This window comes from Bombina bombina, chromosome 4, assembly GCF_027579735.1.
Source record: "Bombina bombina isolate aBomBom1 chromosome 4, aBomBom1.pri, whole genome shotgun sequence".
NCBI lineage: Eukaryota > Metazoa > Chordata > Amphibia > Anura > Bombinatoridae > Bombina > Bombina bombina.
In genome coordinates, this window is record NC_069502.1 from 1,091,994,301 (window position 1) to 1,092,008,077 (window position 13,777).

Sequence of the window (13,777 nt, forward strand, 5' to 3'; positions counted from 1 at the left end):
AACGATTAAATGGCTTATAATCAGAAACTGTAGGATCTTTAACCTCTAACGTGATTAAAACCTCCTTTAAAAGAGAACAAATATGTTCAACTTTAAACAAAAAAAAGGAAATATCAGGTTCAACATCAGATGAGAAGTACTCATCCCCAGAGGACACTTGACAATCTGAAGACAAAACAGTATCCCAGGACTCAGGGTACATAGCATTTGTAGAAGGTAAAATCTGAACTGAACTTTTATGCTTTTTTTAAGGTGGGAGAACAGCCAATGCCTCACAAACTTCAGCCTTGATAAAATTGTTCACGGTAGGTGACACCACGTGAGCATTAACCTGTAATGATCAAACAGTAGGTGCATTAGTAGTAGTACCCAAAGAAACAGCATTAGATTGGTCTGATTGTTTCAACAATTCAAAACATGATTTACATAAATGAGCTGGAGAAGGCATTTCAGTTTTTTTACAATAAGCACACCTAATAATGGTAGAAAGGTGTTCAGGAGACTCTGTTTCTTGGGTAGATTTAGGGACAGAATCTGGCTGCTCCATTATAGCATATGGCAAAGCAATGCAATAAACACTATAACCCCCTTAAAAGCTCTTGAGGAATGGAAACCACTTACCCCCTCCTAAGTGGCTTTTAAAAATAGACTCACAGGTACAATGCACGCTAAGCCAAACTGCAAAATATAGCAGGAGAAATGAACATTAAATCTGAGGACAGATAATGCTCCTTAGTGTGCGCAAAAAAAACCTGACAACTAAAAAGGGTATTTTGCATGACAAAATCTGAGATGCTCATAACCAAGAACAAACGTGCGCCAACCCAACATGCGTAAAACGGCCGAAGTGCAAGTAAACTATTGAAGACTAAAGGGATGTGCGCTAACCCGACAAGCAATAACCGGACGTCCACTACCCCGACACTCATAAACCAGAGGCCGATCCACGAAAAAACAAACTAAGCGCACCAAAAAAGCCTACATGCGCAACACAGCAAGGGAATAGTGAAAAGGAACAGTCCCAAGGCCATATATATTAGCAAATACATAAATAACTTTAAAAGTGCGCCAAAAAAGCTGTATAATATATATATATATATATATATATATATATATATATATATATATATGTTAACAAAAAGATACTTACCAATAGACACTCATCCACTAGCAAACAAGCATCAGACAGCCAAACCAGTACTAAAACATATCAGCAGAGGTTATGGAATAGGACTATATTGCAGATCCATAAAGGGAGGAAAAAGACAAGTCACTGCAACCAATTATAGAGAGTTTATAAAAAAATTCCCATGAGGTGCAAAAAAGAATCACAAACCATTCCCCATATACATCCCTGTGACAAGCACTGTACTCTGAGGGGAAATCTGAACTCAATATAGACTGAAAACCCCTCTCTCTGAAGAATAAAATGCACATCTTTATTCTTCAACCACCTACAGTGGAGGCAAAGTAAAGACTGAGGTATGTGTGAGGTGGGAGAGGTTTTATAGAGCTCTTGGGGTTTGGGAATCTTTGCCTCCTCCTAGTGGTAGAGAAAAGTAATTCCAAGAGTAAAGGATCGTGGATTCTCACCACTTGTATGAAAGAAAAATAGAAAATATTATTCTATGTGAAGAACATTGGAATGTGAAATTAATATTTCATGTCAGGTTAGCGCTCTTGAGAAAACGCAATCAGGTTTGCACAACTTGTTGGGTGTAAGGTGTTTTTCTACTTTTCGCTCTGCATTGAAGTCTATGGGGGAATACGTTAACACCACTGTAATATTCAAAGTTTGGCTTTTTACGGGTGTCAGGTTAGTGCTTGTGCAAATTTTTTTTACTTTCAACTTGTAATATGCGTGCAACCTATAGTGCGCAAAAAGCTTACTTCTAGCTGAGATAACGCACAAGCATGAGTGATGAATAGTGCTCCACTCGTAATCTAGCCCTGAAGCAAAAATTCAGAAAATTCATCAATACAATAAATGATCAGCATCAACGTCAGAGATCACAGTCCACCCCAGTGTTAATTTCGTCGACTAAAACTAGACTAAAATGACTATAAACCTAAAGAAATTCTGATGACTAAAATACGACTAAAACTAAAATGACATTTTAGTCAAAAGACTATGACTAAAACTAAATCAAAATGACATTTTAGTCAAAAGACTATGACTAAAACTAAATCAAAATTTGCTGACAAAAATATTTTATGCAAGTTGTTATATCAATCCATATCTAATTACTGCTCTTTTGTAAAATTTACGAAACTTAATTTTATTAAATTTTAAGATAAATAAAGACATGTTATATACCACAACAGTTAAATCTGTTAAATCTGTATTGCATGTTCAAACCTTAATACCATAAATAAAAACAGGTTAATAAACCTTTACTCCAGGAGTATATAATGAGTTTGGAAGTTCTAGAGCAGTGCTAATTTCGTTGCCGAAACTTTTTCGAATCTGTGAACAATTAATTGATTCTTCCTATAGAAATAAGCATAACCCACAAGTATGGGTTTAAGTTATGCTGTGCCTGTGCTATCTGCAGAAACTTTTTTGTTGTGTTGAGTTACTTGATACTTGTTTTAATTATTAACAGAGAACTGTTAATGGTTTTATATTGGGTAATATGTTCAATTTAGCCAATACAGTTTACAGTTTTATTTTTTATATTTTAAAGTTGCACTTCTGTTTTTTTATGAAACTTGGTTTTATTTAATTGTAAGTTTAATAAAGATGTTACATATCACAACGGCTAAATCTGTGTGTGTATTGCATGTTTAAACCTTAATACCATAAATATTAATAGGTATTATGTTTACCCCTGGAGTATGTAATCAGTTTGCAAATGATAGAGAAATGCTTAAAGGGACATTAAACACTTTGAGACGGTATTATAAAATGATAAATTGTATATAATAAAACAATTCTGCCATATATTTCATTATTTATTTTGTCCTCTTTGCCTGTAATTCAATTCTGAAATTGTGAGCTTTTCAGTTCCTGTTAGAAATGGAAGTGCAGAACACTGTTAAATCCAGCGCAACCATTGGCTGCACACTCTAGTGACCTATTTATAACTGTCTCTAATTGGCCACAGCAGAGAAGGTAACACAAGTTACAACATGGCAGCTCCCAGTGTTTTATAGACACTAAAACTTTACACTTATTTTGTCACTTTTTAAACTAATGAAACTTTAAAAAATACATCTACATGTTAGTCATGGACTAATCTTTTCTTTGAATGCATCATTCTATCTAGCATGTATTTAGTGTTTAATGTCCCTTTAAATAACGCATTACACTTTAACTAAACCACTTAGATTTTAGTTGACTAAAATCTACTGGGATTTAGTCGACTAAAATCTACTGAAAATTCAGTCGACTAAAACTAAAACAATTCAGATGACTAAAATACGACTAAAACTAAAATTGCATTTTAGTCAAAAGACTAAAACTAAGACTAAATTGAAACTTGCCGTCAAAATTAACACTGGTCCACCCGACCAAAAATTAATTGACTAAATATCAACCACAAAATGGACACATCAAGTTCAACAGCCAAAGTTACTTGATAAATGCTCATCATCCATAGATCGCAAGAGAAATTAGTATTTGTGATAACGTTTTCTAAATTGTATGCTCTTCCTGACTCATAAATAAAATCGTCCATGTCGCATTAAAGGGACAGTATTCTCCAGATTTTTTTATTGTTTAAAAAAAATAGATAATCCCTTTATTACCCATTCCCCAGTTTTGCATATTAATATACTTTCTACCTCTGTGATTGCCTTGTTTTTAAGCCTCTACAGACTGCCCCCTTTATTTCAGTTCTTTTAACATGTTAGCCAATCATTGCTCACTCATAAATAACTCCACAGGAGAGAGCACAATGTTATCTACATAGCCCACATGAACTAGTGCTGTCTAGCTGTGAAAAACTGTCAAAATCCAATGAGATCAGAAATTAGTATGAGCCTACCTAGGTTTATCTTTCAACAAAGATTACCAAGAGAACAGAGCATTTCATTATAAAAGTAAATTGTAAAGTTATTTAAAATTGCATGCCCTATCTGAATCATGAAAGTTTAATTTTGATTAGACTGTCCCTTTAAATGTATATAATCACGCTTTATATAAGTAAAACAATTACAGGATCAGTCTACTTCATATTCAGCAACTTACCTTAGTTGCTCTTCAGAACAGTCTTCCCTGTATCGCTTTGGATAAAATTTCTCCAAGGCCTGTTTTATTATTTGGCTTGACTTTACTTGCCCTGCTGTAGATGAGAATGGTCGTTCAAAGTCTCCACTTTCTACCTATGAGAAGAAATCAGAAAACAAACACCCTTTATTTGTACATACATTACATTTGCATCTAAAAAAGGGCATTTTAAAATGAAATAAAGATTCAAATGTATTGCAAAACAGACAGGGCCGGCTCAATAAATTGTTTTGCCTGGGTCAGAGAATGCAATGACGACCCCTGTAGTAACATTACTGATTAGCCTGGCCCCTGACCTTACTAAGCCTGCCTACCTGCATGCAACCAATGCTTATGCACAATAAGTAAGAAGGAAGTTAGGGAAGAGATGCACTTGTCCCACCTTGAATGTCGCCCCTGACCGGTTCTGTGTCGTTGTACATGATGAGGTTATGCTGCTGGAACCCTACGACCTCCCCCACAGAGACACAGGACAGGAATGATTTGGGTCTGACAGTGACTGACTCAGTTACTGAAGTGCTGCCCCTTGTCAAGGGCTGACTGGGTCCGTTGGACCCACTTGGTCCCATGGTTGAGCCGGCCCTGAAAACAGATATTCTTGTTTGTTTGTGAGGTGTGTTTCAATCTGCCATTCAAGCAGTGGTTATTAGCCAGTCAGCTGTGAGTGGCACATAGATAAACCCTTTCTAATTACAACACCAGTTAGCTTAAACATCAAAATAAACAGTTTTAACATAACTTTTATTCATGCAAAATAACACATTTAATTAGTGCTCTTTTAATTGGTTCTTCAAATGGGACGCACAATAGTTTTGACCTTTAAGCTGACCCCAGAGCAAAAGTGTCTAATTCTACTGTATGTGTGGGAGAAAAAGTATTAATGGGGAAAGGGGTGTTTATAAAGAAACCTGGTGTTTTGTGGGTTAAATACAGGAGTTGTGTTTTCATGGGAGACATTGTGACATTTGTTTACTATTCTAGGGAAGCAACTAAAGCACCAAATATGACTCCTACACCTCCAGGTGCCTCTTACTGTCCTAAAAAGCTAAAAATGAGGACTCTTCATGCAAATAAGAATCAGGTCTTTATAATAGCAGGCTATAATGCACAGCAGGGCTTTTCAAATACCATAAGAAGCATTTTTGCAGTATCTAATATGTTTTTTGTTTTTTTAAAGTTATAATAATGTTTTAAATGTTTAACATACAGTACATGTGACTTACTGCCAAGACAACCATAGGGCACATCCGAAGACAACTGTAGAGCATGTATGGTAACAAGGCCTATGGCCATATCAGCAATGTGTCTCAAAGCAAACCTCAGATTAGATGCATGATCCCCTGTATCCATTAGGCCAGATACAGGCTCAGTACGGATCTTAGATCAGATGCATGATCCACAGCCTCCCTAACACCAGATATGTGCCAAACGCAGACCTCAAAGTAGATGCATTGTCCCTGTTATCCTTTGGCTAGATATGGTTAGTGTACAGTCTCATGTGACAGATTCTAAAAGCACCATGCACAGGACATGATAGGGCGATCACAGGAGGACATGCTGGGTCTGCATGCAACAATAAGGAAAAAGCCAGGTAGACTTATTTAAAGGAGCATAGGTACAAATCACTGAAAAGTTCCCCAGCGCCATCTTTTTTATTGAGGAGGGAGAGGAGCTTGAGGCCTAACTTGGCTGATAACCACCTAACACTGTACCCTTAGACAACTGCATTCAGCTATATTTGCTGCTTAATCTTTAGGGACTCTAAAGGGGAATTTGAGATATATATATATACACATATATATATATACATACATACATACATACATACATACACATACACACACACACCGGCAACTTTATTAGGTACACTATAAATTGCTAATCAGCCAATCACATTGCAGTAACTCAATGCATTTAGGCATCTAGACGTGGTGAAGACGACTTGCTGAAGTTCAAACCGAGCATCAATGGCATGGTTGTTGGTGCCAGATGGGCTGGTCTGAGTATTTAAAAAACTGCTAATCTGCTTGGATTTTCACACAAAACCATCTCTAGGGTTTACAGAGAATGGTCCGAAAAAGAGAAAATATCCAGTGAGTGGCAGTTGTGTGGACGAAAATGCCTTTTTGATGTCAGAGGAGAATGGGCAGACTGGTTCAAGATGATAGAAAGGCAACTTTAACTCAAATAACCACTCGTTACAACCAAGGTATGCAGAATACCATCTCTGAACGCACAACACGTCGAACCTTGAAGCAGATGGGCTACAGCAGCAGAAGACCACACCAGGTGCCACTCCTGTCAGCTAAGAACAGGAAACTGAGGCTACAATTCTTACAGGCTCACCAAAAATGGACATTAGAAGATTAGAAAAACATTGCCTGATGATTCTCGATTTCAGCTTCGACATTCAGATGGTAGGGTCAGAATTTGGCGAAAACCACATGAAAGCATGGATCCACCCATGCTGTCTAGTATCAACGGCTCAGGCTGGTTGTGGTAATGGTGTGGGGGATATTTTCTTGGCACACTTTGGGCCCCTTAGTACCAATTGAGCGTTGTTTAAATGCCACGGCCTACCTGAGTATTGTTGCTGACCATGTCCATCCCTTTATGACTACAGTGTACCCATCTTCTGATGGCTACTTCACGCAGGATAATGCACCATGTCACAAAGCTCAAATCATCTCAAACTGGTTTCTTGAACATGACAATCAGTTCACTGTACTCCAATAGCCTCCACAGTCACCAGATCTCAATCAAATACAGCACCTTTGGGATGTGGTGGAGATTCGCATCATGGATGTGCACCCGACAAATCTGCAGCAACTGCGTGATGCTATCATGTCAATATGGACCAAAACCTCTGAGGAATGCTTTCAACACCTTGTTGAATCTATGCCACGGTACTAGCAAGATGTACCTAATAAAGTGGCCAGTGAGTGTATATAAGTATAGATATATACTGTACCATAATACCATCAGATATATGTAGAAATATGTATTTATGAATAAATAAAATATATTCTGTTATTTGAAGAACATTGGTATGTGAAATATTCATATTTTCATGTCGGGTTAGTGCAAATGAGAATATGCGATCGTGTTTGTGCGAGTGTGGGGTTTTTAAAAAAAAAAATTCTCCATTGACTACTATAGGGAAATATGTGAATGTGCATGTGATATTCTAACTTCGGCTTTTTGCACTTGTCGGGTTAGTGCAAAAGCGAAAACAGCTTACATTCAACTCGTAAGCACGCAAAAAAATTACTTCTAGTGCAAATAACACTCAGGCGGAAGTGTTAATTTGCGCTCCACTCATAATCTGGCCATATGTAATTATGAAACATCTCTGTTGTTTTGCTATAGAATAACATATCAGCCGAGTCTAAACATTTTTAAGACAAATTAACATCCTTTTTACTGCAATTGATTGTCAATAGCCGAACTCTAACCCCACCCTCCTCCCATTTGCCTTATTTGGAGGAGCCAAGTTAGTAATAAGTAAATTGTTTTGCAATTGCTATCAGATGAAACAAATTAGGGAAATATACATATAGCGGAGTTAGCCATGAAAAATCAGCAGGGTGCATTTCCACCTTTAAGAATAAAAAAACAGAATTTATGTTTACCTGATAAATTACTTTCTCCAACGGTGTGTCCGGTCCACGGCGTCATCCTTACTTGTGGGATATTCTCTTCCCCAACAGGAAATGGCAAAGAGCCCAGCAAAGCTGGTCACATGATCCCTCCTAGGCTCCGCCTACCCCAGTCATTCGACCGACGTTAAGGAGGAATATTTGCATAGGAGAAACCATATGATACCGTGGTGACTGTAGTTAAAGAAAATAAATTATCAGACCTGATTAAAAAACCAGGGCGGGCCGTGGACCGGACACACCGTTGGAGAAAGTAATTTATCAGGTAAACATAAATTCTGTTTTCTCCAACATAGGTGTGTCCGGTCCACGGCGTCATCCTTACTTGTGGGAACCAATACCAAAGCTTTAGGACACGGATGATGGGAGGGAGCAAATCAGGTCACCTAGATGGAAGGCACCACGGCTTGCAAAACCTTTCTCCCAAAAATAGCCTCAGAAGAAGCAAAGGTATCAAACTTGTAAAATTTGGTAAAAGTGTGCAGTGAAGACCAAGTCGCTGCCCTACATATCTGATCAACAGAAGCCTCGTTCTTGAAGGCCCATGTGGAAGCCACAGCCCTAGTGGAATGAGCTGTGATTCTTTCGGGAGGCTGCCGTCCGGCAGTCTCGTAAGCCAATCTGATGATGCTTTTAATCCAAAAAGAGAGAGAGGTAGAAGTTGCTTTTTGACCTCTCCTTTTACCGGAATAAACAACAAACAAGGAAGATGTTTGTCTAAAATCCTTTGTAGCATCTAAATAGAATTTTAGAGCGCGAACAACATCCAAATTGTGCAACAAACGTTCCTTCTTCGAAACTGGTTTCGGACACAGAGAAGGTACGATAATCTCCTGGTTAATGTTTTTGTTAGAAACAACTTTTGGAAGAAAACCAGGTTTAGTACGTAAAACCACCTTATCTGCATGGAACACCAGATAAGGAGGAGAACACTGCAGAGCAGATAATTCTGAAACTCTTCTAGCAGAAGAAATTGCAACCAAAAACAAAACTTTCCAAGATAATAACTTAATATCAACGGAATGTAAGGGTTCAAACGGAACCCCCTGAAGAACTGAAAGAACTAAGTTGAGACTCCAAGGAGGAGTCAAAGGTTTGTAAACAGGCTTGATTCTAACCAGAGCCTGAACAAAGGCTTGAACATCTGGCACAGCTGCCAGCTTTTTGTGAAGTAACACAGACAAGGCAGAAATCTGTCCCTTCAGGGAACTTGCAGATAATCCTTTTTCCAATCCTTCTTGAAGGAAGGATAGAATCTTAGGAATCTTAACCTTGTCCCAAGGGAATCCTTTAGATTCACACCAACAGATATATTTTTTCCAAATTTTGTGGTAAATCTTTCTAGTTACAGGCTTTCTGGCCTGAACAAGAGTATCGATAACAGAATCTGAGAACCCTCGCTTCGATAAGATCAAGCGTTCAATCTCCAGGCAGTCAGCTGGAGTGAGACCAGGTTCGGATGTTCGAACGGACCTTGAACAAGAAGGTCTCGTCTCAAAGGTAGCTTCCATGGTGGAGCCGATGACATATTCACCAGATCTGCATACCAAGTCCTGCGTGGCCACGCAGGAGCTATCAAGATCACCGACGCCCTTTCCTGATTGATCCTGGCTACCAGCCTGGGGATGAGAGGAAACGGCGGGAATACATAAGCTAGTTTGAAGGTCCAAGGTGCTACTAGTGCATCCACTAGAGCCGCCTTGGGATCCCTGGATCTGGACCCGTAGCAAGGAACTTTGAAGTTCTGACGAGAGGCCATCAGATCCATGTCTGGAATGCCCCACAGTTGAGTGACTTGGGCAAAGATTTCCGGATGGAGTTCCCACTCCCCCGGATGCAATGTCTGACGACTCAGAAAATCCGCTTCCCAATTTTCCACTCCTGGGATGTGGATAGCAGACAGGTGGCAGGAGTGAGACTCCGCCCATAGAATGATTTTGGTCACTTCTTCCATCGCCAGGGAACTCCTTGTTCCCCCCTGATGGTTGATGTACGCAACAGTTGTCATGTTGTCTGATTGAAACCGTATGAACTTGGCCCTCGCTAGCTGAGGCCAAGCCTTGAGAGCATTGAATATCGCTCTCAGTTCCAGAATATTTATCGGTAGAAGAGATTCTTCCCGAGACCAAAGACCCTGAGCTTTCAGGGATCCCCAGACCGCGCCCCAGCCCATCAGACTGGCATCGGTCGTGACAATGACCCACTCTGGCCTGCGGAAGGTCATCCCTTGTGACAGGTTGTCCAGGGACAGCCACCAACGGAGTGAGTCTCTGGTCCTCTGATTTACTTGTATCCTCGGAGACAAGTTCGTATAGTCCCCATTCCACTGACTGAGCATGCACAGTTGTAATGGTCTTAGATGAATGCGCGCAAAAGGAACTATGTCCATTGCCACTACCATCAAGCCTATCACTTCCATGCACTGCGCTATGGAAGGAAGAGGAACGGAATGAAGTATCCGACAAGAGTCTAGAAGTTTTGTTTTTCTGGCCTCTGTCAGAAAAATCCTCATTTCTAAAGAGTCTATTATTGTTCCCAAGAAGGGAACCCTTGTTGACGGAGATAGAGAACTCTTTTCCACGTTCACTTTCCATCCGTGAGATCTGAGAAAGGCCAGGACGATGTCCGTGTGAGCCTTTGCTTGAGGAAGGGACGACGCTTGAATCAGAATGTCGTCCAAGTAAGGTACTACAGCAATGCCCCTTGGTCTTAGCACAGCTAGAAGGGACCCTAGTACCTTTGTGAAAATCCTTGGAGCAGTGGCTAATCCGAAAGGAAGCGCCACGAACTGGTAATGCTTGTCCAGGAATGCGAACCTTAGGAACCGATGATGTTCCTTGTGGATAGGAATATGTAGATACGCATCCTTTAAATCCACCGTGGTCATGAATTGACCTTCCTGGATGGAAGGAAGAATTGTTCGAATGGTTTCCATTTTGAACGATGGAACCTTGAGAAACTTGTTTAAGATCTTGAGATCTAAGATTGGTCTGAACGTTCCCTCTTTTTTGGGAACTATGAACAGATTGGAGTAGAACCCCATCCCTTGTTCTCCTAATGGAACAGGATGAATCACTCCCATTTTTAACAGGTCTTCTACACAACGTAAGAATGCCTGTCTTTTTATGTGGTCTGAAGACAACTGAGACCTGTGGAACCTCCCCCTTGGGGGAAGCCCTTTGAATTCTAGAAGATAACCTTGGGAGACTATTTCTAGCGCCCAAGGATCCAGAACATCTCTTGCCCAAGCCTGAGCGAAGAGAGAGAGTCTGCCCCCCACCAGATCCGGTCCCGGATCGGGGGCCAACATTTCATGCTGTCTTGGTAGCAGTGGCAGGTTTTTTGGCCTGCTTTCCCTTGTTCCAGCCTTGCATTGGTCTCCAAGCTGGCTTGGCTTGAGAAGTATTACCCTCTTGCTTAGAGGACGTAGCACTTTGGGCTGGTCCGTTTCTACGAAAGGGACGAAAATTAGGTTTATTTTTGGCCTTGAAAGGCCGATCCTGAGGAAGGGCGTGGCCCTTACCCCCAGTGATATCAGAGATAATCTCTTTCAAGTCAGGGCCAAACAGCGTTTTCCCCTTGAAAGGAATGTTAAGTAGCTTGTTCTTGGAAGACGCATCAGCTGACCAAGATTTCAACCAAAGCGCTCTGCGCGCCACAATAGCAAACCCAGAATTCTTAGCCGCTAACCTAGCCAATTGCAAAGTGGCGTCTAGGGTGAAAGAATTAGCCAATTTGAGAGGATTGATTCTGTCCATAATCTCCGCATAAGGAGGAGAATCGCTATCGACCGCCTTTACCAGCTCATCGAACCAGAAACACGCGGCTGTAGCGACAGGGACAATGCATGAAATTGGTTGTAGAAGGTAACCCTGCTGAACAAACATCTTTTTAAGTAAACCTTCTAATTTTTTATCCATAGGATCTTTGAAAGCACAACTATCTTCTATGGGTATAGTGGTGCGTTTGTTTAAAGTGGAAACCGCTCCCTCGACCTTGGGGACTGTCTGCCATAAGTCCTTTCTGGGGTCGACCATGGGAAACAATTTTTTAAATATGGGGGGAGGGACGAAAGGTATACCGGGCCTTTCCCATTCTTTATTTACAATGTCCGCCACCCGCTTGGGTATAGGAAAAGCTTCTGGGAGCCCCGGGACCTCTAGGAACTTGTCCATTTTACATAGTTTCTCTGGGATGACCAACTTGTCACAATCATCCAGAGTGGATAATACCTCCTTAAGCAGAATGCGGAGATGTTCCAACTTAAATTTAAACGTAATCACATCAGGTTCAGCTTGTTGAGAAATGTTCCCTGAATCAGTAATTTCTCCCTCAGACAAAACCTCCCTGGCCCCATCAGACTGGTTTAGGGGCCCTTCAGAACCATTATTATCAGCGTCGTCATGCTCTTCAGTATCTAAAACAGAGCAGTCGCGCTTACGCTGATAAGTGTGCATTTTGGCTAAAATGTTTTTGACAGAATTATCCATTACAGCCGTTAATTGTTGCATAGTAAGGAGTATTGGCGCGCTAGATGTACTAGGGGCCTCCTGAGTGGGCAAGACTCGTGTAGACGAAGGAGGGAATGATGCAGTACCATGCTTACTCCCCTCACTTGAGGAATCATCTTGGGCATCATTGTCATTGTCACATAAATCACATTTAATTAAATGAGAAGGAACTCTGGCTTCCCCACATTCAGAACACAGTCTATCTGGTAGTTCAGACATGTTAAACAGGCATAAACTTGATAACAAAGTACAAAAAACGTTTTAAAATAAAACCGTTACTGTCACTTTAAATTTTAAACTGAACACACTTTATTACTGCAATTGCGAAAAAATATGAAGGAATTGTTCAAAATTCACCAAAATTTCACCACAGTGTCTTAAAGCATTAAAAGTATTGCACACCAAATTTGGAAGCTTTAACCCTTAAAATAACGGAACCGGAGCCGTTTTTAACTTTAACCCCTTTACAGTCCCTGGTATCTGCTTTGCTGAGACCCAACCAAGCCCAAAGGGGAATACGATACCAAATGATGCCTTCAGAAAGTCTTTTCTATGTATCAGAGCTCCTCACACATGCAACTGCATGTCATGCCTCTCAAAAACAAGTGCGCAACACCGGCGCGAAAATGAGGCTCTGCCTATGATTTGGGAAAGCCCCTAAAGAATAAGGTGTCTAAAACAGTGCCTGCCGATATAATCATATCAAAATACCCATATTAAATGATTCCTCAAGGCTAAATACGTGTTAATAATGAATCGATTTAGCCCAGAAAAAGTCTACAGTCTTAATAAGCCCATGTGAAGCCCTTATTTACTATCTTAATAAACATGGCTTACCGGATCCCATAGGGAAAATGACAGCTTCCAGCATTACATTGTCTTGTTAGAATGTGTCATACCTCAAGCAGCAAGAGACTGCTCACTGTTCCCCCAACTGAAGGTAATTCCTCTCAACAGTCCTGTGTGGAACAGCCATGGATTTTAGTAACGGTTGCTAAAATCATTTTCCTCATACAAACAGAAATCTTCATCTCTTTTCTGTTTCTGAGTAAATAGTACATACCAGCACTATTTTAAAATAACAAACTCTTGATTGAATAATAAAAACTACAGTTAAACACTAAAAAACTCTAAGCCATCTCCGTGGAGATGTTGCCTGTACAACGGCAAAGAGAATGACTGGGGTAGGCGGAGCCTAGGAGGGATCATGTGACCAGCTTTGCTGGGCTCTTTGCCATTTCCTGTTGGGGAAGAGAATATCCCACAAGTAAGGATGACGCCGTGGACCGGACACACCTATGTTGGAGAAATATCTACAATTTTCAGTTAAATGAAAAAGGAGCAAAATAAATAATGAAAGTGTATTGAAAAGTTGT

The 13,777-nt window shown here is 40.3% G+C and overlaps 1 protein-coding gene across 1 annotated transcript in view; it reads right to left on the bottom strand.

Moving 5' to 3' along the window:
- The window catches only part of PLEKHH2 (pleckstrin homology, MyTH4 and FERM domain containing H2), a 359,537-nt gene that overhangs the window by 52,895 nt on the left and 292,865 nt on the right, over window positions 1–13,777 (bottom strand). The window contains exon 26 of the mRNA XM_053712285.1: window positions 4,193–4,326. Within this exon, the coding sequence (XP_053568260.1) occupies window positions 4,193–4,326 (134 nt within the window). The remainder of the gene's footprint in view (window positions 1–4,192; window positions 4,327–13,777) is intronic.